Source organism: Halichoeres trimaculatus, unplaced genomic scaffold (genome assembly GCF_033239565.1).
Source record: "Halichoeres trimaculatus isolate MK-OKI-2021-1 unplaced genomic scaffold, fHalTri1.1 fHalTri1_scaffold_5, whole genome shotgun sequence".
NCBI lineage: Eukaryota > Metazoa > Chordata > Actinopteri > Labriformes > Labridae > Halichoeres > Halichoeres trimaculatus.
This window is the reverse complement of record NW_027437183.1, coordinates 23857804-23882665: the sequence shown is the minus strand read 5'-3', so window position 1 is coordinate 23882665 and position 24862 is coordinate 23857804. Positions and strand designations below refer to the sequence as shown.

Below are 24862 nucleotides of genomic sequence, written 5' to 3'. Positions count from 1 at the left end.
TTACAACCAGAATGTTAGCTGCTTTGCTCTCAGAGGGTTGAAGTCACCCCCTGCACCCCGGAGACAGATACATGTAGATGGGACACTCACATACTCTAAATGAGTCCACTGTTTGGATTTTTTCGTGCCAGTAAATTCAAAACACTTTTTGCACATCAATGCTAAAACCCTGTGGCACCATGTGTTACTGTAGGTTTCCTTCCATCACTGTGTTAATCCATATACAGTAGGCTTTCCCCATCACGAGACTAGGGCTCGGCTCCCGTGCCCAGCGTGTGCCTCGCACTTCATTTCCTTTCACCAAAGTAGTTGTCAATGCTGGTTGGAATGGGGTTGCTGTGCCAGGATCAAAATCTATGAATTGATTTCTGTGCTGTGGAACCAGTTGAGGCCGAATTGATGGTTTACAGCCCTGCAACTGTGGGTCACGTGTACTAATTTGTAGATCACTTTTTTTATGGTTGGATTGGCGATGTTCTCTGCATCTCTATGAGATCCCTGTTTTGACCTGAGAAAGTTTGTGCACGAGTAACACCTGCAGTTCCTGCCACAGGCTGTTTTGCTCTGAGTTTACGGCCTCGGTCAGGATTAACCGGGATTACCAAGAGAGTAATGCTACTTCTTATCAGGCCTGTATCTGTCACTAACATCACTTTGGGTGCTGCTTAGGTACTGAGGGATAACAGACACTCTCAAACTCTTAAGGTCAAAAGTGCATGGGGATACCCTTTAACACCTCCTGATCTGCTCCTTTTTTTGCACTGGAGTCAGGACCACATCTAACCATTTAAACACTGATTCTGAAAACACCCTTCTTCTAATTAACTGATGAAATATGATTTCTCTGGAGGGTAATGGAGATTTTCACATCGGGGGGAATAATGCTTTAACTTTGAGTTATTCTGATGAAATTGTTACCAATGTGGTTTAAGGTTTTGTTGTACAGTAGTGATGAGAAATGAAGTTCTTTGAATGGAGTTAATGAATGGGCTGTCATATAGGGTCACTGAATGCACTGCCAGCATTTCACTAAAATTTCTTTAAAAAAATGTCTTTATAATTCAGACAACGCTTTTTTTTACAGTAAAGAAACCAGATGTGTCACTTCAGCAAACACAATAATACATTTCTTCTAGTGACTTGATTCAGTGGTGATTGATGACTACACAGCCTGTTGAGTGTGTGTCCTTGATTTGCCTCGCCAATTTGAACCCTAATTTGATTACACTATTAACACTCGGAGCAGAAGGGCAGGATTAGTCTGGGGTGTTACAAACGTACCGTCCAGAAGGCTAAGTCATGACTACTTCTAAAGCAATTTGTGTCATTGAAATCCAGCGAAATGTTAGACAAATCAGCTGCGCCTGCATGAGCTGTCTTGTGCTGAGGCAGGAATTCACTGCATGACTTATCCATGAAAGGCTTCTTCAAAACTCAGTAATTGAAGACTTCATCCCAAAGTCGTTTTGAGGTTTTAGTGTCATTTATTACTTGAGTGAGGAGCTTCGCTTTATCTTTGAAAATCACACCCCAACAACTTGATTGTTAAATTGTCATCCAAATCCAGTTTGTCTGACAGGCATATGTGCTGTAACAGGGTTGATTGTGGGGATGTTGAATATGTGAGCGTGCAGCTTGCACACAGTAGATAATTATGTCAACTTTCCCTTTGAAACTCTTGAGAGGTGTGTGGGAGTAAACCTTCTCTTTGACAAGTTTGTGAGGTGCATGCTTTAAAAATGAATGTGGACTGTAATCCACACTTAAATTTTCTTGAAGTAGATTATGATATGTAAAACAGAACTGCTCCAGACTCTACACAGGTTATTATAGGATGAGATGTGTCAGATAAATAACCAAGCTGTGCCACTGTCTGCCTGTTTTTAGACTTGTAATAGACTCAGTGATCCAATTCAAATATCTTTTTTGCGCCCCCTCTCTATGTACGTGTCAATTAACTGGCCCTTGCTCTGCTGCTCTGCTGCCTGAGGAAATAACCTGGCTGTCTTCTATCTTCCCCTGCACCTGCAGACATAACCCCCTCCAGGTTTCCTCTGTAATATGACGGCTCAGAGTGTCTGTCTGTATGTTCCCACGGGCCAGTCATATAATCTGGTGTGGAAGCAGCGCTGCAGAGCCGGCACAGCAAAAACAGAATTTTTCATGACTTGAGGTTGTCAAAAGTTACTTGAGGTTTAGATACAAGCCAGAATTTTAAATGCATGGGTGGATCTGCTCATTACTTTTTCTGTTTTGTCTTTGAAATGATTGCCAGGATGGCAGGCACAATGATGAAGTGATGTGCAACACTTCATTTTTTTTACAAGCAGGGGATGACACTCAAATCATTTGACTATAAATACTGCATATACTACTTTTTTGACTCGCATCCATTTTAAGATAAAGCTCTGTTCATTCTGACTCCCCTACTGAGCGGGTAATGTTTGCACAGTAGGAGTAATCCGTCCCTCATCACAAACATTGGGCTCAAATGATTCTGTTGTGCAGAAATCACCAACCCCAGCCATAATTCTGGTCCTACATGCCTCCCTACATTATCAGCTTTTACTGTAAACACATATGTGTTTGCCCTACATCTCCTCTGTGCTAGTTTTAGAAAGGTGCTGCACAAAACTAATTGCAGATGTCCAGCAGCAAAAGTCAACCCTGTTTTGTTTGAATGCATCTTCCTGCTGCTCTATCCTGAGTTGTCTGTTTACTGAAGTGCAAACATGACTGCTGGGAAACCATCAAGTGGAAGTCTTGTGTCGCTCAAAGTTTCTGCAGGGCATCTGTTGTATTAGCAGCTAACATTTACACCTACCTGCTTTCTAAGAATAAACTTCTCACATTACTTTAAATTAACTTTGAGTAATAAGCCAGCATAAGCCATACAGACTTAAGTAGAGGGGGGCACATTCTTCTATTATATTAAAAGGGCAACAACTTAAATATGTGCCTCAAATCCAATTTGAGGTGCGATGGTGTCACGACCTGCAGCTGTTCTCTTCTTTCAGCCTATGAGGGGGAGTCTTGTTTGTGAGACTTTTTAGAGATAAAAATCTGCAGACTGTGCTTCCACTGAAGCTCACAGAGAGTTACTTTCAGTTTGATTAGACTTCTCCGTATGGTAGTCTATTCACGGCCGCTTGGTTCCTTTTTAAAACGCTGCTAATAGGATAACATCTGGAGTCAGGGACACAGACTTCATTGTATGGCTCGTGTCACCTGTTGAAAGCTCTTGGCCTATTTAGCTCAAGCCGGGCAAATCACAAACATCAGGTTAATCTGTGCATACGCTCAGAGCTTCATACAGGTCTTCCCTATAGACGCGCACACACACACACACACACATACAGAGAGTCACACACTTTGGTCTCACAGGATGCACAAACCTCCCAATCCCATGCTTTACTGTTACTTGCTGGAGTAGCTTATTTGCTGTAATCCAGCTCCAGCTCAGACATGCAATTTTCCAGAGGATTTAGTGTTTTCAAAGAATACAGTTATTTATTAACTGAGAAGCATCTGGAATCCAGTGTAGTTGTTGGATTATGAGATGATGTTAACTTTAGGGATTACATTTGTCTGAGGGAGGATGTGAGGGATGTCCCAGCCCAGCTGTGAAACTGTGAATGGTGCAGTAGTTGTGCTCTGTTGATGGGATGTGCTGTTCTCTCTTTCAGGTCGGGCGATGTGTGAAGGAGTGTGACGGACGGCCATGGGACTGGAGAGACGGTGGCTCCAGGCTGTCACCACTGCTATAGCCATCTGTCTGCTAAGTGAGTATGCTAATGCAAATATGGATCCACTGCATATATTAACAATGCATCTCCACAGTTCATCTGTCATTAACTGCTTACAGGGTTTTTCTCTATATCATGTCATGAAGGTATGTCTTGTTATGTTTGAATCTGTGGACAAACTGTTGATTCACAATAAGAAATCATTTCAAAACTTTGATGACGACTGATAAATCATTTTAAGCAGCTACTACTTTAATATTTTGTTGTTGTTATGTACATGACATTGTGACATAAGAGCAGAAAGCAGCATTAGATCCCATTCCTCTGACCTGTTGAATAGAAAAAAGAAACCTTCTGATTATATGACACTGACATGTACTTTTCTGTTTACATGTGTAAATAGGAATCACACATGTATGCAGATTAACTGGGATTGAAATCTGCTTTTTTGGATTACATTTACAGGATGATGATGACAATATTACTCAACGAAGAGTAACCTTTGAATACTTTGGATTCAACTCATTCAACTTTTAGCAATAATATGTTCTTCATACCATCACTGTCACTTTTTAATCCATAAATTAGGGGTGGATTATGAGTCTATCTTTGATCATCTTTGCTTCTGGGTGACGTGTGAATTTTTTGGTATTAATTTTGCTCAATTTTACCAATTAAAAAAAAAAACAAAAGTTCTTCTTAAAGTAACTGTGAAAAATTCAGAGTTGTCACTCTTGGCAGACTTTTTTACAACCTGTATAAACTTTTACTAAAAGGAAAAATAACAGCTGCTTTGAATCCCCTTTTTGGTGTTGTATCTCAAACTTATATCTGCTCTATCATAACATTTCTGATACACATCCTCTATTTTAACTGTCACTTGGTTCCCATCTGTCTCTGCAGTGCATTGCATCGCTTCACCAAAAGTTACTGTTTTTTCTGTCAACAAGTCCTGCAGTATGGCACTAGCTGTAAATTAAGCATGCCCAACTAGTTGGCATATGTTGCCCTTTAGATGCCTGCGTGCAGCCTCAGTGACACCGTGCTGAATCTGGCACAGCGCCCATTGCCTTACATTAAAGGGAAAGTAAAAGAGGAAGGGGGGGGCTACAGCATAGACATCAGTGGACCAAAGAGAATGAGGCCAAAATCCAAGTTAAATAATATCTCTGGGTGTGGATTTAGATCAATCTGGGATTTGTGCTACCCCCAACCCCAGGCACGCTTCAGTGTGTGCGTGCATGTGTTTGTAGGAGGGGGTGGTGGGATTGATTGAGCTGGTCCGCAGACCATGTGTGTACCCCAGGGGGTAGTGGGAGGTCGGCTGGAGAGAGCGCAGAGTGTCCTGCTGTCCTGCATCAGAGGGAGAACCACACCACAACCCCCCCTCCTTCTAAGATTAAAGTAATCGGCGGGCCAGCTGAGAAGCAGAGCTAACACTGGCACCCAGTTGCACACACACTCACGTGAGCACATGGCAGCGGGTGAGAGAGAGGAGAGAGGAAAGCCTGCTCCAGGTGTCACTAATGGGATTGCTGTGTGTTTGCAGGCTTTGCAGCTATACGATCTTGCCGCCAAATGGCACACGATTGTTTTACATGCCCTCTGATGGCCCAGGTTGTATCAGGAATCCCTCTGGGGTTGTCATTCCTTTGTAAATCCAGTTCAGCGCAGGCCTTTGGGATTGGTTGTTGCTTTTTTAAATCACTTTACAACACCTGAATTAATTCCTGAAATCTTCTTGTCTGGTTGAGCATGCTTCTGCTTCATCTCCAAAGAAATTGTTGCTTATGTTTCATGAACCTGCTGCAGCAGACTATCCTCACATGAATGAATGACCAGAAGAATTCCAATGAGGTTAATCCAGCCTCTCTGGCAGCAATAACTTTTAAAGGCCCATATTTCTCAGGCCGTATAAAGCGTGATTTATGTGTTTATTTACTGTTTTGCTCTTTATAGCCTTTCAGTGCTATCTGCAAATGTCCAAAGCCAATCCTGTGCTTTATCTTGGTGGTATGTTGTTGTCTTTGCAGGTGTGTCTCAAGGCGGGGCATCATTGGTTCGAGCAAGAGAGGGGGGCTCTGCAGAGCTAGGCTGCAGTCTCACTCCCACAGCCAAAGAAGCCACCACCCCAAACCTCTTTCCTCTGCATGTGGTGGAGTGGGTGCGCCTCGGCTTCAATGTTCCCATCCTCATCAAATTCGGAGTGTATGCTCCCCGTGTTCACCCAAACTACAAGGGTAAGAGTTCTACAGATGTGTTCAATCAAAGCCCTCTCAACAGAAATCTGAAAGGCTCATTTCTACTTTGCTGTAGGTCCTTTTCCTTGAAACTGAGGAAATCTTTTCCAGTGGCTTTAAAAGCATCTCTCAGTAGACCGTGGAGTGACGATAATGGCAGTTTGTTTCTGAAAGTCTTCAAGAGACTGACCACGAGTTGACAGATTTCTCTAATTATGGTTCAGTGGGTTTTAGGAAGGCTAGAGGAGGTGTATATGTGGCAACATTTCTCTTTTACCACAAGTTACATGTATCTGTCGTGTGTGGGCAAAGGTAGGCGTAAAGAGGTTACACCTGTATTTATGAAGACTTGGGGAGGGGAAGTTTGGTTGAAACGATATGCCAAATAGGTAATCCATCCAAACCCCAACCCCTGTAATTACTGCTGCTGTTCAGTCTGTGAGTTTCCAGACTGAAGCTGCGGTGTAAGCAGAAGGGGAAGGGCGAGTATGGATGTCTTTTAATGGAGCCAGTTAAAGGGGGTTGGGGTAGCAGGGCTATAAGAAGGGGGGTACCAGTAACGCTGTGCATCAAGGGATTAGGAGTGTAGGTGGGTGGGGGGCTTGTTGGTCTGATGACAGTGTTTTATTAGTATGCTGAGGGGTGACCCAGTAAGGGGAGATTGTTGTGCTAGAAGGAGCATGGATGAAGCATTGGGAATAATGGGAGTTTTCTTGCTGGAGCCCTATAATCCCATCATTGTCTAGCAGAGGACAAAAGACAAAGAGGGGTATCACAACCTCCCTTTGCTTTGCCAAAGCTAACAGGACTACTAGGACACCCAAAATCCCATACTGTCCCAACTAGGTCAGTGAAATGAGCAGGGAAAAGTAAAAGCCCCCCTACGTTTGTCGCATTAGCACTTCATTTTAACAGGCGCTTAAGAGCCACTGGTGTAAAAACATGTTTTTTAGCACCAAGTCAACTCAGGAACCACATTTGTGGTGTACTAGTGCTGAACAAACTGCCTCTGCCAGATGATTGTGCTACATGTGTTTGGCATGTTAACCCTCTTGTCGACCGTAAACCATCTCATTGTTTCGAGGCAGTCATCTGATGCACAAGCAGTCATAATGAAGTAAACAACATCGCAGAGAGTAAAAACATGGAGCAGAAGACTGTTGTGGTGGTTCTAATATTTTGCCATCTCCAACCCTTGTGCGTACTGGTCTGGTGTGGGCTTTACCCCTGTCTGCCTCAGATCCTCATATCTCCCCTCCCACTGGAGGCAGATGGCTGCATGTGAAGCGTGTCAGTGCTGTAGGTCTAATGTATTCTGCCCTCAAATTAAATGTCGGGGGATTTCAGGTTTAACCACAAGACAGTGAAGTGGAGAGCATTTCCTGATCTTTGTCCTGGCTTGCCTGATATCAGGAGCTAGGGAACAGTGATGAGATCTGTGCTGTTGTTTAGGGCCTGGGTGGGTTCGCAGCAGAAAGCCTGCCTCTAATAAAGCTAAGTGATCTGTCAGACTTCAATCCGCATTATTAAATCAAAGTGTTTTCCTGTCCTTCCTTTGGTGGACTCATCCTACTTCAAATGCTGCACATTAAAGTAGGCTAAAATAAAACATAAAATGCATTCCCAGATGCTGCCTGTCCTTGGTCTGCTGCTTTGTCTCAAACTCACTGATGCTGTCTTCCATTTATAGAAGCTGAGATGAAAGAATCAAAGTAAGCCATATCTCGGATGACTATTTCAGTCATCCATTAAACCAACATTTTTTGATACGATATCAGGTGTATTTGAGATTGCGCTCTGTATTTCAGGAGCGTCATGGTCACAGAGCGTCCTTCTGTCGACCCCCTTAGACACCAGCCTGTCTGGGTCTCAGAGAGCTTCTCTCGTCTGCTTAAAGAGAATCAGGAAGGTATTAGTGCCCCTCATCCCCCTTCCTCTCTGTTTCACACCAAGCGTGCCCTGCAGGGCCGAACATTAGTCGACTCACAACAAAGAGGAAACAGCCGAATAAACTCTGACTGACACACTCTCATAGTCTGTTTGAGGTGTATTTGTTGAGACAATACGTTCAAGTCTTATGGTGTCAGGATGGTTTACTGTTGCAGAGACAGATCAAATGACTCCAGTGTGCTGAAGTAAATCAGTAGAGACTGTGAGCAGGGGACTCCGACCTGAGGTTAGAGCCACAATGGGCAAACCCCCCGATCCCAGCAGGCCTCCATCACGCTCGCAGTGTGACCTCTGAGCACTAGAGAAGTTAAGGTTTCACTTTTGTCACACACATGCACGAGACACATACACACATCTGCACAAACCTGAACTTTATAACCTTACCATTTGTAGACTTTGTAGGAACTTAATATTGAACGAGTAAGCTTCGGCAAACACACCTCTATTTGATGACTCCAAAAGCAGAAAATAGCCAGCTCAAAGGGGAAACTGATCCCCTTTACCAACCAGTTTTTCCACCATAACTAGACCTGGATGATTTGTGGCAAACAATGACACAATGAAAGACGAAAAGATGGCTGCTGAAACTTAGGAATGTCATGTTTGCTGGCTCAAAGCAATAAGGCCATTATAAAATATGTCACCTAATATGCGTGATCTTGCATGAGATCACGTCAGCCCTTTGCCTGTTCTGCTGTGGAAAGGTCCAGTTGTTTCCTTTGTAGATGCACATATCTGCTGCTGTGGGATTAATTAAACATAAGCTGAGCTGGGTTTCGTGTTGTATCAACATCGCCAGTCGTATTTTGATCAGTTTAGCAACCTTGATCTTTGCTAATGATGAGGATTATTCTTCCAGGCACCACAAGGCATTCCCCCTGTTGGTTTCTCTAGTGAGGGAACTCAAATCAATTTAAAGGAACCAACAATTATTAACATCAGTGCTATCTCTGTCTGAACAGCAAACAAAGTTGAGGATCTGTGCTGGAAACACTTCAATTATTTAACTTGGCTCAACTCCATACTAAAAGAATATCAATATTAACACCCCTCTCTGTGATCATGTACCAGAGCTTTTTCCTGTGGTGTAGTGAAACTTACATGTGAGCTGGGTGCGCTTTCTGGTTCAGGGGTTAACTGAGCCGGACAGAGCGAGAGGGACAGAGTTAACTGTAATCTATTCCACGACAAAGAGCTATTCATAAGAGGGTTAAACTGATTAGGGAGACAGGAGGATTGAAGAGAGAAATTTAGGGGAGTGGGAGGGGTGAGCTGTCAGAGCTAGGGGGCCGGGCCCAGACTTATGATTGTATTCAAATCAAAACACATCCCACAATGCACCTCTGCCCCGACTCTCTTATGCACATACGGATGGACAAAGAAAAGCAGTGCTGATGCTTCTGCAAACAGAATAATCTGTCTTCCTCCGTAGTTCCCCCTGCTATTGTATCACATGTTGTCCACAATGCGTCACACTGGTACTGCTATGTCAGTAAGAAGTAATGGGAACCTTTAAAGCAAAAATCAGATGTTCATTTCATTCCTTGTGAATAGGAAAAGGTCTGTCTGAGACCTTTATTGACTAAAATCAGATATAACGGCATTATAAGAAGAAAGCTGTATCATATAGTGTTGAATGTGGGCAAAATGATAAATAACTCTTGATAAAACGCATGAAAGATAGGATAAGATATGATGCTCCTTTATTTATCTCACAATGGGAATTTAACAGAATTACAGTAGCAAACAGGCTGTGTATGGTGCAAACAAAGTTACAATAAGAATATGTAAATGTAGAATAAAAGAGAAAAACAATGTACAGAACTATTCCCAGCTCACAAAAAGTTGTTTCCCTTTCAGAAAACCTTAATCAATCTTGTCTGTAAAAAAAGAATAGGAGATCAGAAACCGTGAGACAAGGCCGGCTCCTGGCCAGCAGCTCTGAGAGCTGAGTTATTCCTAACCTGCCACCCACTGGGCAAGAGCCTGACTCCAGCTAATATGAAGAGGTTGCGTCTTAGAGGTTCACACAGCACCCATGGATTAGCGTTTCCATTTATTACCCTTGGCTGCACTGCGGTCCAACCTGTTGGAAACAAGGGCTCACTTTAAGATGGCCTAGAGGCCGTCATGTGATAGCTGCTCGAGGAAAAACAGTGAGGAGGAGGGGGTGGGGAGGACACGAGAGAGGAGCAGCAGCTATTGTTTCAGCCATCCTCCCTGTCCACCAAAGAGTCTAATGATGTTTGTCTCTTGAGGAAGACTTGTGAGCGTTGTGCTAATGTAGAACCAGGGGGAGTGATAAATGTGTCTGCCGGGGAGTTTCGGAGCACAAAGGCCAGAAAGGTCAAGCTCTCATTGGTTTTCAGAGGATTATCAATGCACACAATTCAAGTAACCTCCCCGTAACCTCTGGCTGAGTTCTCCTTTGAGGAGTTTCCCAGTTGAAAAGCAAAAATGTTTTTTAATGATAACACTGTTGATCCATTTCCATGTCTTGTGTTCAGTCATTGCAACATTTCTGCTTTTTAACTATGCATCACAGAGAACAACAACAATTTTTGTCAACATCTTGAGGGCAGAGCACCTGCCGAGTCCCATTTAAGATTCCAGTTCAAGTCCAAAGATGCAACATTCAAATTTGAATAAAGCAACATTTGTCACACAGCGTCAGCCTTTTGTTCGTCTGAGGACTGAAAGGAAATCAGCCCTTCTTTGCGGTGTCTCATTCATTTCTTTTGCCTCTTGTGCTGCTGGATGTGACAGGGTTTTCTTTTTTCTATCTCAACATGTTTTCCCCTCTTGTAATTTTTCAAATCTTGACAGTAGAAACCCACCCCCCTTCTGCACCCTCTCCCCTTCCTCACCCTACATTTGGCCCCGCCAGGTTTCTACAGCAACTGAATTCAAATCTGAACCTACAGCCTGGGATTTTCTTGGTCGTATCACTATGGTAACCTGAGAGAATGAAGAGTGGGGGGCTGCCGTCTCTTTGTAGTGACGGACAAGAGGGGAGGTTGCGGGAAAGGGTTAAGTGTTGGACAGCGAAACCAGAATTCCCCTGGGGGCGGGACATTCACCAAATTTTTGAAAATCAACATGTAGACGCACCCACGTGCTTCTGAGGCCACGAGACCTGTGCACATGGCCAGTGTGAGGGTTCTCCTCAGTCATATTACAGGATTTGACAAGAGGTGTTATTAGCCACAGTGCTCTTTAAATACCCTGTTATACTTTTCCATCAGAGGATTAGGTGTGTGTCAAAGAGGGTTTGTGTGATTTTACACATCAGAGGTTTTTTCCTTATGGTCTGCAGTGGGCAGTTCACTCCATGTCAGATAAGAGAAGGTTATAGAGGAAACGTGCAGCTCAGGGAGGATCCCTCATTGGGAGATAAAAAGAAAAGGCCTGAAGTTATCCACACACCTGTTATCATCTCCCTGCACATTTCCTCCCTCCATTACTAACCCTGCCCAGTTGTTTGACAGATGCAGACTGAAATGAGAGGCGTTCATTTATTTTATGGTGCCTCTCAAGTGAACACCGCCCGTCAATTGCTGGTCTGTCTTTCGGGAGGTCAGTCAAACATTAAACCTGACTATTAAGCACAGCAACAGGCCCAGTCAGGAATGCAGGGTTAATTGTTAGCTATTGTTGCTTGTCTTTACTCTCAGTCTGTGTTTCACCCTGCCTTTAGGCCATGCATAGAGTCCAATGAATTTCATAGCTTTCAGGCTGAGCTCCAGACACTGCTGTCTGGAGGTAGAGCTGTGTGAATGGTAAGGATATTGTGTTTCTCTTCGTATTGTTACTTCAGGGTTGCAGGACATGCAGTAACTCTCTGCTCTTATTTGCAGTTTGTCTGCTGAGAAAGAAACTTAAAGGTTAGGCGAGGACAGTTCGTACATTCTATGTATTTTTTAGTGATCATGAACAAAGAAGTGTGACAGCTGCAGTTTATCTGAGCAAACAAAGTACCAGAGAAACAAACACATGGTGGAGAAACTTTCATGCTACAAGACAGAAATTCTATATCTTAACACTCCAGTCAGGATAAATAAATCATATTCTTTAATAAAGTAAATCTAAAAAAACAAACAGAAAAAAACACATAACTGCACAATACATCTGTGCACCTGCTGGTCAATGAGCAGAAACTGTGATCTGTTTATTTTTAGGCCAGGAGACCAATGCAAAGAGAGTCCCATCCTGAAGAGGCTCCTTAATAATGACTGAAAAATGATTTTATTGGTTTAAAATTATCATGTCTTCTGTTGAAAATACTTACAGTTTAAAATTTGTCTGTAGAAACTGCCTCCTTAAAAATTTAACAGTTTTACTGTAGGGTGATGTTTCATGTGGTGAATAAAAGGAAATCTAACTCTTCAGTAGGAAATTATCTTAGACGTTATAATTATTGATAAATTCCAACAAAAACACAACAGACAGTGATTTTGCATTTCAGAAGATCACAAAACCCACTTCAGTACAAACAGTGATGTTCTTCTTGTCTCAGATGTTGCAGCCTTTAATGTCCGTTACTTCATCAACAGCATCCTGACATTTGATACAGATTACATGAAGTTACTCTGGCGTTCTGGCAACCCTCCTCCTAATATATGACATTTAGAGAAGTTATTCTCTGAACATGAAGTCCCAAAGTCGTTTCCACATTCATCCTTAAATTTTAGCACCTAACTTTTTTTTTATGACTTTGACATCTCAGATGACCTCTTCAACTTCTGTCTGTGTGGAGGAGACTTGAACCTTGCCTGAGGTGAAAACAATTCACACACAGACAGGTTGTTGGGAGCAGCTAGTATACTGCCGAGCTTAGTTTTTAGCTGCACATGTTGCTCGGTCACTCTGATAAACACTTGGATCAGCAGGAAAAACCCCTCATCTTGTGTCATTACATTTCAGTAAACTCTCTGATGTTGTGTTTTCACTTAATTTGATTTTCAGATTCTCTATCCCCCTTCTTTCATGAGGGCCTTGTGTTTATTTTGCTGTTAGGACTCATATTAAACTAAACATTTCCACCAACAATGAATCAAAACAAGGTGAACGGTATTACATATATCAGCGACCCACCTGTCTGAGTTGTTCTGGCTTATCTGTGACATTTTCTTTCCACTTATCAATCCCTAAACCCCTCCATATCTCATACCATGTTCTGTTAATGTTTACTTAATGGCGGCTCTCATTTTTTAGATTCCTCTGTGGTAGACCAAAGCTTTTATAACTTTACCTCACTGCTTCTTCTCCAGTCTCCATCACTCCTCTTAGATTTCCAACTATGAACAGACTTGCTCCAAAACTCTAAGTGCTGTATGTTTTTTCAGTGTGTTGGTATGATTACAGTTTCCTCCAGACTCTAGCCACATCCTCACAACTGTATGACCTTTTAAAAGCGGGCTTTGCAATGAATAAACTGAAATAAACAACAGTGATGAATTATGTTTTCAGATATGGAAAATGTAAGATATAAAGCTAAAAAATATGGGAGTCAACAAACTTTGCTGGAAGGTCGAGGTGTTCATGTGTTCTACAGAGAGCGGTTTATTTTTATGCACTGAAAACTGAATTTAACAGACAGATACCATTTCATCTCAACACCTCGTTAGCCGAGGATAAGTGCAGCAGAATGCCGGAAATTTCTCCACATTCCCCTGTTTACTTTCAAACTACCAGGCCCTCTGTGAGCAACGTGTGTGTTTCTCCCCCCTGCACGCATCCTCCTGTCGTTTAAAGCCCTGAGATTGAAGGGGGGAAAAAAGAGTTCATTGAGAGACAGAATAAAAGGAGGGAGGGGTGGGTGGTGGGTGGGGAAGGGTAACTTCAGTACCCTGAAAACCAGGCTGCAGTCACCAGGCAACCGGCAGATCAAGTTTCAAAGCCTGACAAGGAGTTGTAAGAAGTACAGAGCGGAGCAGAGGGAGCTGGTATAGATGGGTGTGTATGCTCACACATGGATCCATCTGTGTCTTTTGAGGGTGTTCACACAATTTCAGAGTGTGCATCTGCCATGTTCTACATTGTTTATCTCAGACTGGTGTCACTCACTGAAATATTATGCGTCTGTTTTGGGATTCCCTCTGAAGGCAAAATCTCTAAAAGGAAACAGATTCAAACACTTTGTTCTAGTGTTAAAATGAAGCTGCTTCTGAGTGTTTCTGGCACGCTCATCCTCGCCCTGCACTCCACCACCACCCAAAACCCTAAATGACAGGACGTCATCTTTATCTGTAATCTTGCAAATCTTTGCTGTCATTGCTCGAATGATTCATGTGTTTGCACTCTAACTTGGTGCTATGACTTTTCTTCCTCTGAGCACCATCATTTGTCTCCCTCCTCCTCTGTTTTACGAAAATTGATCAAAAATTTTAAAGGAGTATTTTTTTTTCCTGAATGATGCATTAGTAGACACTGAGTACCCACCTGAAACCAGTGCAGTGAAAGCTAGAAAAGCACTCAGAGAGACCTCCGCCAAGCATATTGTGATTGTCACGCAACACTTTAGTCCTACTTTAATGTTATACTCCCTTTCAGCAGACTGTCTGCTACAATTTGGTGTTAGTTGCAGTTTTGTACCATAATTTGTTACCTGACAGTGTTGAAAATCATGATGACCCAGTAGATTTTATATTCTGGATGTTAGTATCCAGAATATTGCCAGGATCTGGATCGTACTTTTACATTTTTCAGAAATTATGGTGATCTTGTCTTGTATTGATTTGCAAAGCAATCCGACCATTTATGGTGGAGTTATATACACATATGGTGAAAACGGCCCTATCTCACAATGATAAAGAATCCTTTAAAAAAGTCCTGGATCCAGACAGTGATCCAGATCACCTCCAAAATTTAATCACTTCTTCCTGATCCCATTTTTAACATTTCCTGAAAATTTCATCATTGCTGTGTATCAAATATAAATTTCTTTTTTGAGTTATATTTTTCCCAGACAGACAAACTCTCACAAAAACACAACCTCCTTGGCAGGGGTAAAATTACAATATTAGTGGAAAAAAACGTGACACCACAGAAGTACCTCACGCTCATGTTTTTAATGTCAGGTGGTACATTTATTGATTTTTTTGGAGGGTGATTGAATGGTCGTATTGACTGGCACACATAATGATAACTGATAATTGGTTGTTATTTGCGAGGAATGCATTGTCTGCTAACATAAAGACTATGACTTTGACTCTGGCCTTTGTGACACTGGATGCCTGTGCCCTCTAAGCCTTCATCCCGCATATGCTGACTCTGCCTGTCTGGCTGTTTGTGTGCATGTGCTCACACCCTTTCTCTCTGTCTCTCACCCCTTCCTCTTTACCCTCCCATCATCTCCCATCCTGCTCCTCCACCTCCTCCTCCCACAGGCCGCGTGTCTCTGACCCGGGGTGCCTCTCTGCTGGTGGAGCGGCTGACCCTGGAAGACGAGGGCTGGTTCGAATGCCGCATCCTGTTTCTGGACAGCAAAAAAGACGACTTTCGGAACGGCACATGGACCTTCCTCTCCATCACAGGTGCAGCACTGCAGGGGTTTGGGGACTTGGGAGCCACTCCTTTAGTGGCTTGTCTCTGGCACTATCCATGTTTAGTCCAGCCTCAGCATGGAGCCTGGCTGGGTCTCTGATGGCCTGGCAGGATGAAATTTTCTGTGTGTTCAGGCAGCATATCAGAGCATTTAGTCTGACATTCTGTGAACACATCACATCTTGTCATCCTGCTGCGAGCTGGAGTCAACATAGAACTTTATTTTAGAACAACACAAGCAGAGGAGTGTATATGTGCTAAACTTTGAGGTAAATCTTTGTGTTTTTAACCCACTACCTTCCAAGTGTTTGTTGTGCCAAAGCAAAGCTTCTTTAACAGTGTGAAGGATGGATCTGATAGGTTTATACTGCAGTGAATGACAGACCTACATGTGCAGCATCAAGTTGCAGATGAAGTCCAGACATCTTTTTTGTACACAATAGTATTACATCAATGCACTCATGTAATATCACATGAATGTGTGTTACATCAGAGCATGTGTAGTAATCCAAAACCATTCACGACAATGAGTCTTGTACTTTGTCAATGACGACATATGCTACCCAAAGCCCCTCTGTTTCCTGTGAGTGCATGTAATTTCAGCTCCGATAATCCCATAAGGAGGAGAAAACAGGAATGTGGCAGTGCAGAAATCGTGTTAAACCAACAGATACACAGCCCATCACATTATTTCAGATATTATTTTAATTTTCTGATGTTCAGTTGTTACCCAGTTACTGTGTTGCACTTGGAGCCACTGAGTGTGTCAATGATACCTCTAAAATTTCACAAATCTCATAGAGACTGATAGAGTTAACGAAAAAGCGACGTGCGTTTGACCTTTGCACTTGGATGTTGTGCCTGTGCAACAGTGACATCATCTGTGACATGTAAACATGCACGCAACACTGCTGCCGTCACTGAAACCCTGGCAAAAGCCCAACTCCACCAGATGGATTTGAAGACAGCACACAGGACCACAGAGTGCTTACTTCTCACGCCTGTACCTGTAGCACACTTACAGTTTATTGTCATGCTTTTGATTTCTACATTTGTGCAGAAGTCACTTTAGAGCTTTGATTGTCATCTGTGTCCCTCACACTTGTTTAATTATATGTTTTTAATCTGTTCTTTCATTTTAGCTCCACCTGTTTTCATCAAGAGACCTCCAACGTTCGTGGAGGTTTTGCTCGGAGACTCTCTGACTCTCAGCTGTGGAGCTCATGGCAACCCTCGTCCAACTGTTGTCTGGCACAAAGACGAGAGCCGAATAGAGAAACATGAAAAAATAAAAGTGAGATGGATTAACAGATGGCATTTGCAGTGTCTTGATTAAATACTTTATAATTAGCGTTTTTCTGTTGGAGTTTTACCTTTGATGTTCCTTTGAAGCAAACTGCTTTGTTGTTCTTTCCACTGAAGCTCAAACCCTCTGACTTTCCTCTCTTTGATCCTCTTTACCTTTGCCCCCTTTCAAAGGTGCTCAATGGTACCTTGTCTTTGGCCTCCGTCACAAGAAATATTTCAGGAGTGTACACATGTCACGTGTCCAACTCGGAGGGGAACCTGACCCACACTACACAGCTGCAGGTCAAAGGTCAGTGTTGGACTGTCAGTCATCAATGAGAGTCAGGCCCTCAGCTTTTCTCATGTTTAAGGATGTGCTCTGACTGTGTCTGTGAACAGAAACTGAGGTAATGCTTTTAAATCTACTACCTATGTTTGTCAGGATTACAAGCCATTGCAACAGAGTCTACACTGCCACCTACAGTCCAGTCCCTGCTACTGCATTGATTCATGGTCCCCTGCAATCAAAACTAATTTCTGTCATCCAGGTTTTGATTAAATGCATCTTTCCATAAACTCCGTTTTAACATCAGGGTTGTTTGTTTTCTTCAAAAGGACCTCCAATCATCATCATCTCCCCAGAGGACACCACTCTCAACATGTCCCAGGATGCAGTTCTGCAGTGCCAAGCAGATGCCTACCCCTCAAACCTCACCTATGAGTGGTTGAAACAAGGACAGAATGTTTACCATATTGAGTGAGTAGAAGTCAAACTCAAGATGCTCAGTTAACATGAGTAATACTCTTTTCTTGTTTTATTTACACAGATGTATATCAGTACACCACAAGAAAGCACCAAGCAACAGTCAGTGGCAAGAAAAGCTTTTCTGCAGAAACAATGGCAGTATTCAGGGTTAAAGTATGTCTGATGTTAGCAAAGTATCATTACTGATATGGCAGTCTAATACCAGCATTAATGAGTAAATGGGGACTATAGGGAGTCTGAGTTGATCAGCTCTAGTTTTCATGTCCAATGGTTATGATTTGAGCAGAAAATAGGGCACAGGATCATTGCATGTGTATGGTGAACATATTGTAAGTCTAATTTTTCTAAGATAATCCTGGAGTATAATCAGCAAGATGGTAGCCATGTATTCAAAACTGATGGAATATTCTAAAGATGCAAAAAATATTCAGTGAAAGGAATGTGCACTACATCGCATTGCTGTGTAACAAATCTAAATTTGATGTTTGGCACAATTATCTCATTAAAAAATAGATTCTACCAGTGTTGAAAACATCATTTTAAATAAGCCGCGGTATTTTCAAGTTTAAAATCTACTTTTTGTCCGAACAGATTTCAAGACTTTGGATTATTCAGAACAACTGGTTAGGGTTTCTTCGTACCACACTTAACACAGTATTCCTGAAACAAATGGGTTGTTTAAAGGAAGCCTGTGAATATACACAATGGATCATTGGGGCGTTTGTCCAAACCACACTGCTAATACAATCAAGTCCAATGAGATTATTTGTAAGGCCATTATATCATGTTGTCACGGACAAAGGAGATTACTGCGCAGATTACCGCGATATTTCCAAAGCACTGTTTTCCAAACTTTCCACAATGTTCAAGTAAAAATATTTACATGTGATTTTGACCCTTTTTTTAATTATCCTGGTCTTCTTTTGGGTTTAGATCCCTGAAGTCCAGAGTGAAGGTTTTGGTGGATGGAACTCTTCTGATCCCTAATCTCATCCCAGAGGATGCTGGCAACTACACCTGCATCCCGACTAATGGGTTACTGACCCCGCCCTCAGCCTCTGCACATCTGAAAGTCAAACGTAAGGGTTTAGTGTACTGTGACACCTGTATCTGAGGGAGCCACACATCCATTATGAGTTTCACATCTTTAACCGGTCTGGGTTGCAGGGAGTCTGATCTTTTCCCTGACTGCCCTGGTCAAGAACATCCTCTGTAACTTATGATCATTTTCTTTCCCTCTTGGTCTCAGATCCTGCTCGTGTTGGCCGAATGTCCCGGGAAACATACCTGCCCTCAGGTATGGAGGGTGTCATTGTCTGTCCTGTCCAGGCTGATCCTCCTGTGCTGTATGTCAACTGGACCAAAGACGGGAACGATTTGAATCTTGACAATGTAAGTAACAAAGAAACTCAGTGACCAACACTGAAATAAATATTTAAAAAAAAATCACAGATTCCCTGGATCACATTGCTCCTTTCCAACCGTTCAGTTCCCAGGTTGGATGGTGAACTCTGAGGGCTCAGTTTTCATAACAACAGCCAATGATAATGCAGTTGGCTTGTACACATGTACACCCTACAACAGTTATGGCACCATGGGGAAGTCTGAGCCCACCAAGGTCATTCTGCAGGTATGGCTTGAATCCTTTCTTTATTGACATCTCTGGTTTCAGTTAAATTACGTTTACACATGCAAAAATGAAAATGCTTCCTCTCTTCCTCAGGATCCGCCATCATTCAAAGTGCTCCCTCGACCTGAGTATCTCCAGGAGGTGGGCAGAGAGTTGATCGTCCCCTGTGAAGCCATTGGAGACCCTGCTCCAAACATAACATGGAGCAAGGTGTGTGAGATTCTTCACTCCGACAGACACAGAATCCCGTTTGTTATAATCCTGTGTTTTAACCCGTTTTAACCCCGTCCTGTCCTTCCTCACAGATCGGCTCCACTCCTCGCTCCCCGTACACTGTGTTAGCTAACGGCTCTCTCCTGCTGCAGCCTCTCAGCAAAGACCACCAGGGCGGCTGGGAGTGTTTGGCCACTAATCGTGTGGCGACTGTCAGCGCTGGCACTGTGGTCATGGTGCTGGGTGAGAAGCCAGATGACATTCCTGCTTTGATAAAATGTGTCACTTTGAGAGGATGTATTCATGTGTCGTGTCCACAGTTTACACTGACAGAGGTGTTTTTTTCTCCCTCAGGTACCAGCCCTCATGTTGTGGCTTCAGTTTCTGTCACCACAGAGATGAACCAAGCTAATGTGTCCTGGGTGCCTGGTTTTGATGGTGGATACACCCAGAAGTTTACCGTATGGTTAGTACTCCCACTGTCAACTGTACATAACACAGTTTTAACATCAAATAAACATCTGAATCTTTATACTCTGTCTTTATTTGTTGTTTTGTTTCGTTTCTCTAGGGTCAAGCAGGCCTCTAGAGGAAAGCATGAATGGGCGTCTCTGCCTGTGCCAACATCTAAAAACTACCTGCTGGTGACTGGACTGCTTGCTGGCACTGGGTATCAGTTCAGTGTCCTTCCTCAGAATAAACTTGGATCTGGACCTTTTAGTGAAATTGTTACAGTGCGAACACTAGGTTGGTTGGTGCATCTTTTTCCAACCTTTTACCCTCTTTTGTTGTAATTCAGCATTTCATGAGCTAATATTGCTCATCCTTTCAGCTGTGCCAACAGATGAACCTCCAGTTGTCACCAGTCTTCCGAACCTGGAGCCTCCTTTTCTTCTGTCAGCCAACCGGACAGAGCGAGGTGTTCTCCTCCAGTGGTCTCCCCCTGAGGCTCCCTCCTCTCCTCTGAGTGGCTATGTGCTGCATGCTCGCAGAGATCAGGGCCACTGGGTCATCCTCAGCAGCAACATCAGCGCCAATCAGAGTGAACTGCTGGTCCAAGGACTGCTGAGGGTGAAGATCATTTTACAAGGACACTGAAAATATCAAACATTGAGTTTGCAGCTCATGCCCATGTTGATACGTAAAAAAGGAGAAGTTTGAGGATGGGGCTTTCATTACAGAGTGTTTGTACTGATCTCCCTCTCTTTCTCTCAGGACTCCAGTTATGATCTGAGGCTGATGTCTCGAAGTAATAAAATACTCAGTGAACCCAGTGAGTCTGTCAATGTGTCCACCATAGGTAAGCTGCTCTGTTTGAAATCAGTCACAGACGGTTAACATTAGCAAGAGTTTTTGTCCCTTATTGACTCTGATGTATTCACAGGTATGGAGGTGTACCCAGTGCGCCCAGGTTTCTTGGAGTTCATCCCTGAGCCCCTGTTGGCTGGTGTGTTAGCAGGAGTGTGCTTCCTGTTTGTGGCCATCGTCCTGTCATTGATTACAGCGTGCTACATGAGCCAGAGGAGACGACGCCGGCGCAGAAAGAGGAGACAAGGTCAAACATCAGATAAAGAAAAGAGAAACTTTTTCAGAACCATTTCTTTAATTTCTAACAGTTAATTTTGAAATTTATTGTCCTTCTACACCTGGTTGGAGTCAAGTTTGAACATAAACTTTTTGATAATTTTATCCTCTCCTCACCTTGTCTTAGATCTCCCAGCTGCCCTGCAGAAGACCTCTTCCACAGAGTAAGTGTCCTGTGCTACTTTTTAAAAGACTGAAATGTTCAATGTGCCATTTTTATGTTTTTGAGTAGACTGCAGTAAAACACTTTAAAGAAAACTTTGCTTCTCAGCTGTCGCTCTCATGTAAAAAATTTATGAAATGAAACACTTAAAAAACAGAATTTTAAATCCTCTGCATTTCGAATGTGAATACCAAATTAAACTTTCTGCCATTTTCAGTGAGAATGTTTTGTCCGGTAAGTTTTATATCAGCTCTTGTGTCTTGTCTCTGTCTACCTTAGAGCTGGCTCACCTCCTCGCAGCCCAGACAGCGTCCTAAAGCTGAAGCTGTGTCCACCGCTTCCCTTCTTCCCCAACTCCTCCTCACAGTCAGACCGCTCCTCCTTTGACAAAGGCAGCCGTGGAGAATACCATGACCAACGCAAACAGCTCCTGTCCAACTCGTCTCCACCACCACATTACACGCTCTTTGAGAGCCACTTGGGGTCTCAGGCGCCCTCTCCAACAGCTCTGGAGTCCATCTCTAGAGGCCCAGATGGACGTTTCATTGTCCAACCACTTCTCGAGAGCACCAGCCCTTCCAACAACAAAAATTTAAACAAGGAAGTCCTGCAGATCAACGGAGGGACAGGTGGCTTGGGGAGCAACAGGACGTCTTTAAGAGACTCTCCAAAGTCGAGTATTTTGAGCTCTGAGAAGGATGAGAGGAAGGACTCTCCTCTCACTGTGGATGTCCCAGAGTTGAGTAGACCGCCTCCCTCTCCTGGAAGAGTTCGAGCTCTGGCCAGAAACCTCTCCCGTCACGGCTGTTTTTACTCTGACGACGAACAAGGCTCAGAGGCCCTGCTGGAGAGAGCCAGCTTTTACTCCGACAACAGCGAGAAAAAACCCAGTGATTCTCTCAGAAGGTGTCGCATGCAGGCCCATGCTGAAGACCTGTTCCCCAGGAGAACTAAACTTCTAGACAGGGGCTACCAGGCAATGGAGAGTCATCTAACTAATAACAGCACCCTGGTCTCACAACTTGACAGTGAGCTGGAGAGGGACAGCATCAACAAGTGCGCCCAGCTGGCAAAGGAGAGGGAGGAAATGGAGCGGGAGCTGGAGAGCTACACAGCTGATCAGAGAAGTCGAGGACGTGGAAGAGACGAGCAACAGTCCAGTAAGGCAGAAAGCTCTCACAGAGAGGCATCAAAACCAGAGGAGGAGCCTATTTGGAAGCCACAGGACGTCGCCATCAGACAGAAACACAGACCCTCAGGTCAGACAAGTCGGGTGTCAGACTACCGCAGGGCGTGCTACTTTGGGAACACCAGCAGCCCCATGGACCGGCTCCAAGCTTCTCGCATACAGTGGGATATCAGCCCTGTCACGTCAATCACCAGCCTCATTCCAGTACAGAGCCCACTAGAGAGCACATCTCCCCATCATCATCATCACGCACGCAGAGAAACCACAGAGGACTCTCTTGATGTTGATTCATCACGCTCTCCAGTCACCCAGAACACATCCCTCCCCATGCTGTCCCCTGATGCCTCCTCAGAAAGCTCCCCAATCCTGTGTCTGCAGACCCCAGAGAGAGCCAGGTCACTGAGTCCTCAGAGAGATCAGGATTCATGCAGGAAGTCTGTGACAGAGCAGGGATTGAGGGAAAACAAAGACGAAGGTGTCACTAGGTACAGACATTCATATGCTTATGCAGGTGCCCAGCACTGGGATCCAGCAGCCAGAGGTCCTTCAGCTGACAGCGAGAGACCAACTAGTTCAGCCTCTGTTCCCTTTAATCAGCAAGCAAGAACTGCAGGGGTGGACCAGACGGCAGCACGGGATCCAAGTCCATCGAGTTACTCTACTTTACCTTTTGAACATCGTGAAGTCGGTGCAAAGGCCAAAGAAAAAGACAGTCGCTCCAGGGAGGACAGAAGGAGCTCAGGGTTTTACTCCGAGTTAGAGAGAGAGGGTGTGCGAACACGCTCAAGGAGAAGTGACAAATGTCTCTTCTCTGATAGTCCAAGTCCCATTACAACACTGACTCTAGTTGAAGAAGCTGAAAGTGACCAGTCTCAGTTTTCTGTCCCAGGAATGTCTGAGTCTTTTAGGGCCAAGCCTGCAGCTCCATCTCCCAAAATGTCCCCCCTGCAGACAAGTGCAATTCTTGAATATCTGAGCCTTCCAGGATTTATTGAAATGAGCGTGGATGAGCCTGGTGAAGATGCTGAAGATGCAGATATAGCGAGGGAAAGTTCAGAGTTAAAGCAACAAAAATCTCCAGGGGCGAAGCCTGATGTAGTTCCAAAAAACTGGGAGGTTCATGTTCAGGAAAACAGGGACGTAGACTTGAACCGAAGGGTCTGCTTTGAAGAGGACCACTCAGCAGGTGCTGCAGAGACAAGCTTCTATACTGGTAAAAAACAAAGCTTTAAGAGCTCGCTTCACGTTGACGCTAGAGACTCTTCAAACAGAGTAAGATTTCCAGATGAGACGCGAGCATTGTCCCCTGGTCCAGAAAAAACTTGCAGGCAGCTCTATGATGAGAAAACACAACTCCGAGGTGGGGACAGAAGCACAGACCGGCCTGAATCCAGAGTGGGTACAAGGTCGGCTCACACCTTGTTCAGTGCAGCTAAAGGCATGGCAGACATAGCAGCCAAACACTCACAGAGTTTTGCAGACAGTAGTGAGTCTTTATCAGAGCAACCCCAAAGACAAGCCTCTCAGGGCAGCAGGGCCAATAACATTGCCTCAAGAATATGTCAAGCCCCTGTGCCATTTTTGAAAAAGTCCTTAAGCATGGGCCCCTGTCGGACCCTCTCAGGTCTGGGACATCCTCGTCCCTATCTAAAGAAATCATTCAGCTTAGGCTCACAGAGGTGGGAGCACTTTGAGAGCCCAAGAACTTATGTTTCTGAGAAATGTTACTGGGACGAGTTCCCACATCCAGATGTCAGGGTGAAGTCCTACAGTTTGGGTCGCAGTCCGCCTTCCTTCCCCAGGCCGGGCCCCTCCTGGAGGGAATACATCCCCTTCAGACGCCCCAGCATGGGAAGCTTAGAGAGACTTCACCCTGCACAAAGACCTTTAGCTAGTCCTCCCTACCTCACTCAGCCTATGTACCCGCCCAGGCAGACCTCAATCTCCCCCATGCTGGAGTCCTCAGATCCACGACGACAAGCTGCTGTGTTCCCGGACTCTTCCAGGTGGTCCCCTTCATATCAGGACAACCTGAGGGCTGCCCACTATGTCCCCATACCCTCCTCCATCCCTGTCCCCCACTACCAACCCTGGCCAGGATCCAGAATGGAAAGCATGAGACCCATGGACCCCAGGAGGGGCCCCCCAAGGTCCTACCTGCCCAGGGGCATCAGCTGGCCCTCACCTTACTACGCCCCCTTCCCACCCAGGGAGGTGGAGGGCTACAGACAGTCAGACAGGATGATGGGGAGGGGAGGGGAGGCAGAGATAAGGGATGGAGGGAGGGCCAGCTATGCCAGTCAGAGCAGCGGCAGAGGAAGTGCCGGTCTTTTCAGACAGTCCCTGTCCATCACCCCCACGCTGCTCAGCTCCCCAGAAACCACCGAGGAGAGTGAGCGGCACAGAGCGGAGACAGAGCTGCCTGAGAGGAGAGCCAAAAGGTGAAACACCCCCACACCTGGACCATAACTACTAACACACTGGAGTGTCTTCTCATCAGAAGGATTTATTTATTGCCAAAATGAAAACAGTTTTCTTTTGTTTTATTT

General features: G+C 44.3%; 1 protein-coding gene across 2 annotated transcripts in view; it reads left to right on the top strand.

Annotated features, from left to right (window-relative positions):
- igsf9b (immunoglobulin superfamily, member 9b) overlaps positions 1-24862 on the top strand; it is a 29356-nt gene that overhangs the window by 2240 nt on the left and 2254 nt on the right. For both annotated transcript variants that reach the window (XM_074670311.1, XM_074670310.1), the window contains exons 2-19: positions 3687-3782; positions 5780-5986; positions 15325-15471; positions 16624-16775; positions 16961-17078; positions 17384-17525; positions 18468-18613; positions 18784-18926; positions 19024-19164; positions 19258-19374; positions 19470-19620; positions 19732-19843; positions 19949-20124; positions 20210-20448; positions 20593-20677; positions 20762-20932; positions 21089-21125; positions 21404-24754. In XM_074670311.1, coding sequence (XP_074526412.1) covers positions 3722-3782; positions 5780-5986; positions 15325-15471; positions 16624-16775; positions 16961-17078; positions 17384-17525; positions 18468-18613; positions 18784-18926; positions 19024-19164; positions 19258-19374; positions 19470-19620; positions 19732-19843; positions 19949-20124; positions 20210-20448; positions 20593-20677; positions 20762-20932; positions 21089-21125; positions 21404-24754 — 5696 coding nt within the window. In that variant the 5' untranslated portion in view covers positions 3687-3721. The remainder of the gene's footprint in view (positions 1-3686; positions 3783-5779; positions 5987-15324; positions 15472-16623; positions 16776-16960; positions 17079-17383; positions 17526-18467; positions 18614-18783; positions 18927-19023; positions 19165-19257; positions 19375-19469; positions 19621-19731; positions 19844-19948; positions 20125-20209; positions 20449-20592; positions 20678-20761; positions 20933-21088; positions 21126-21403; positions 24755-24862) is intronic.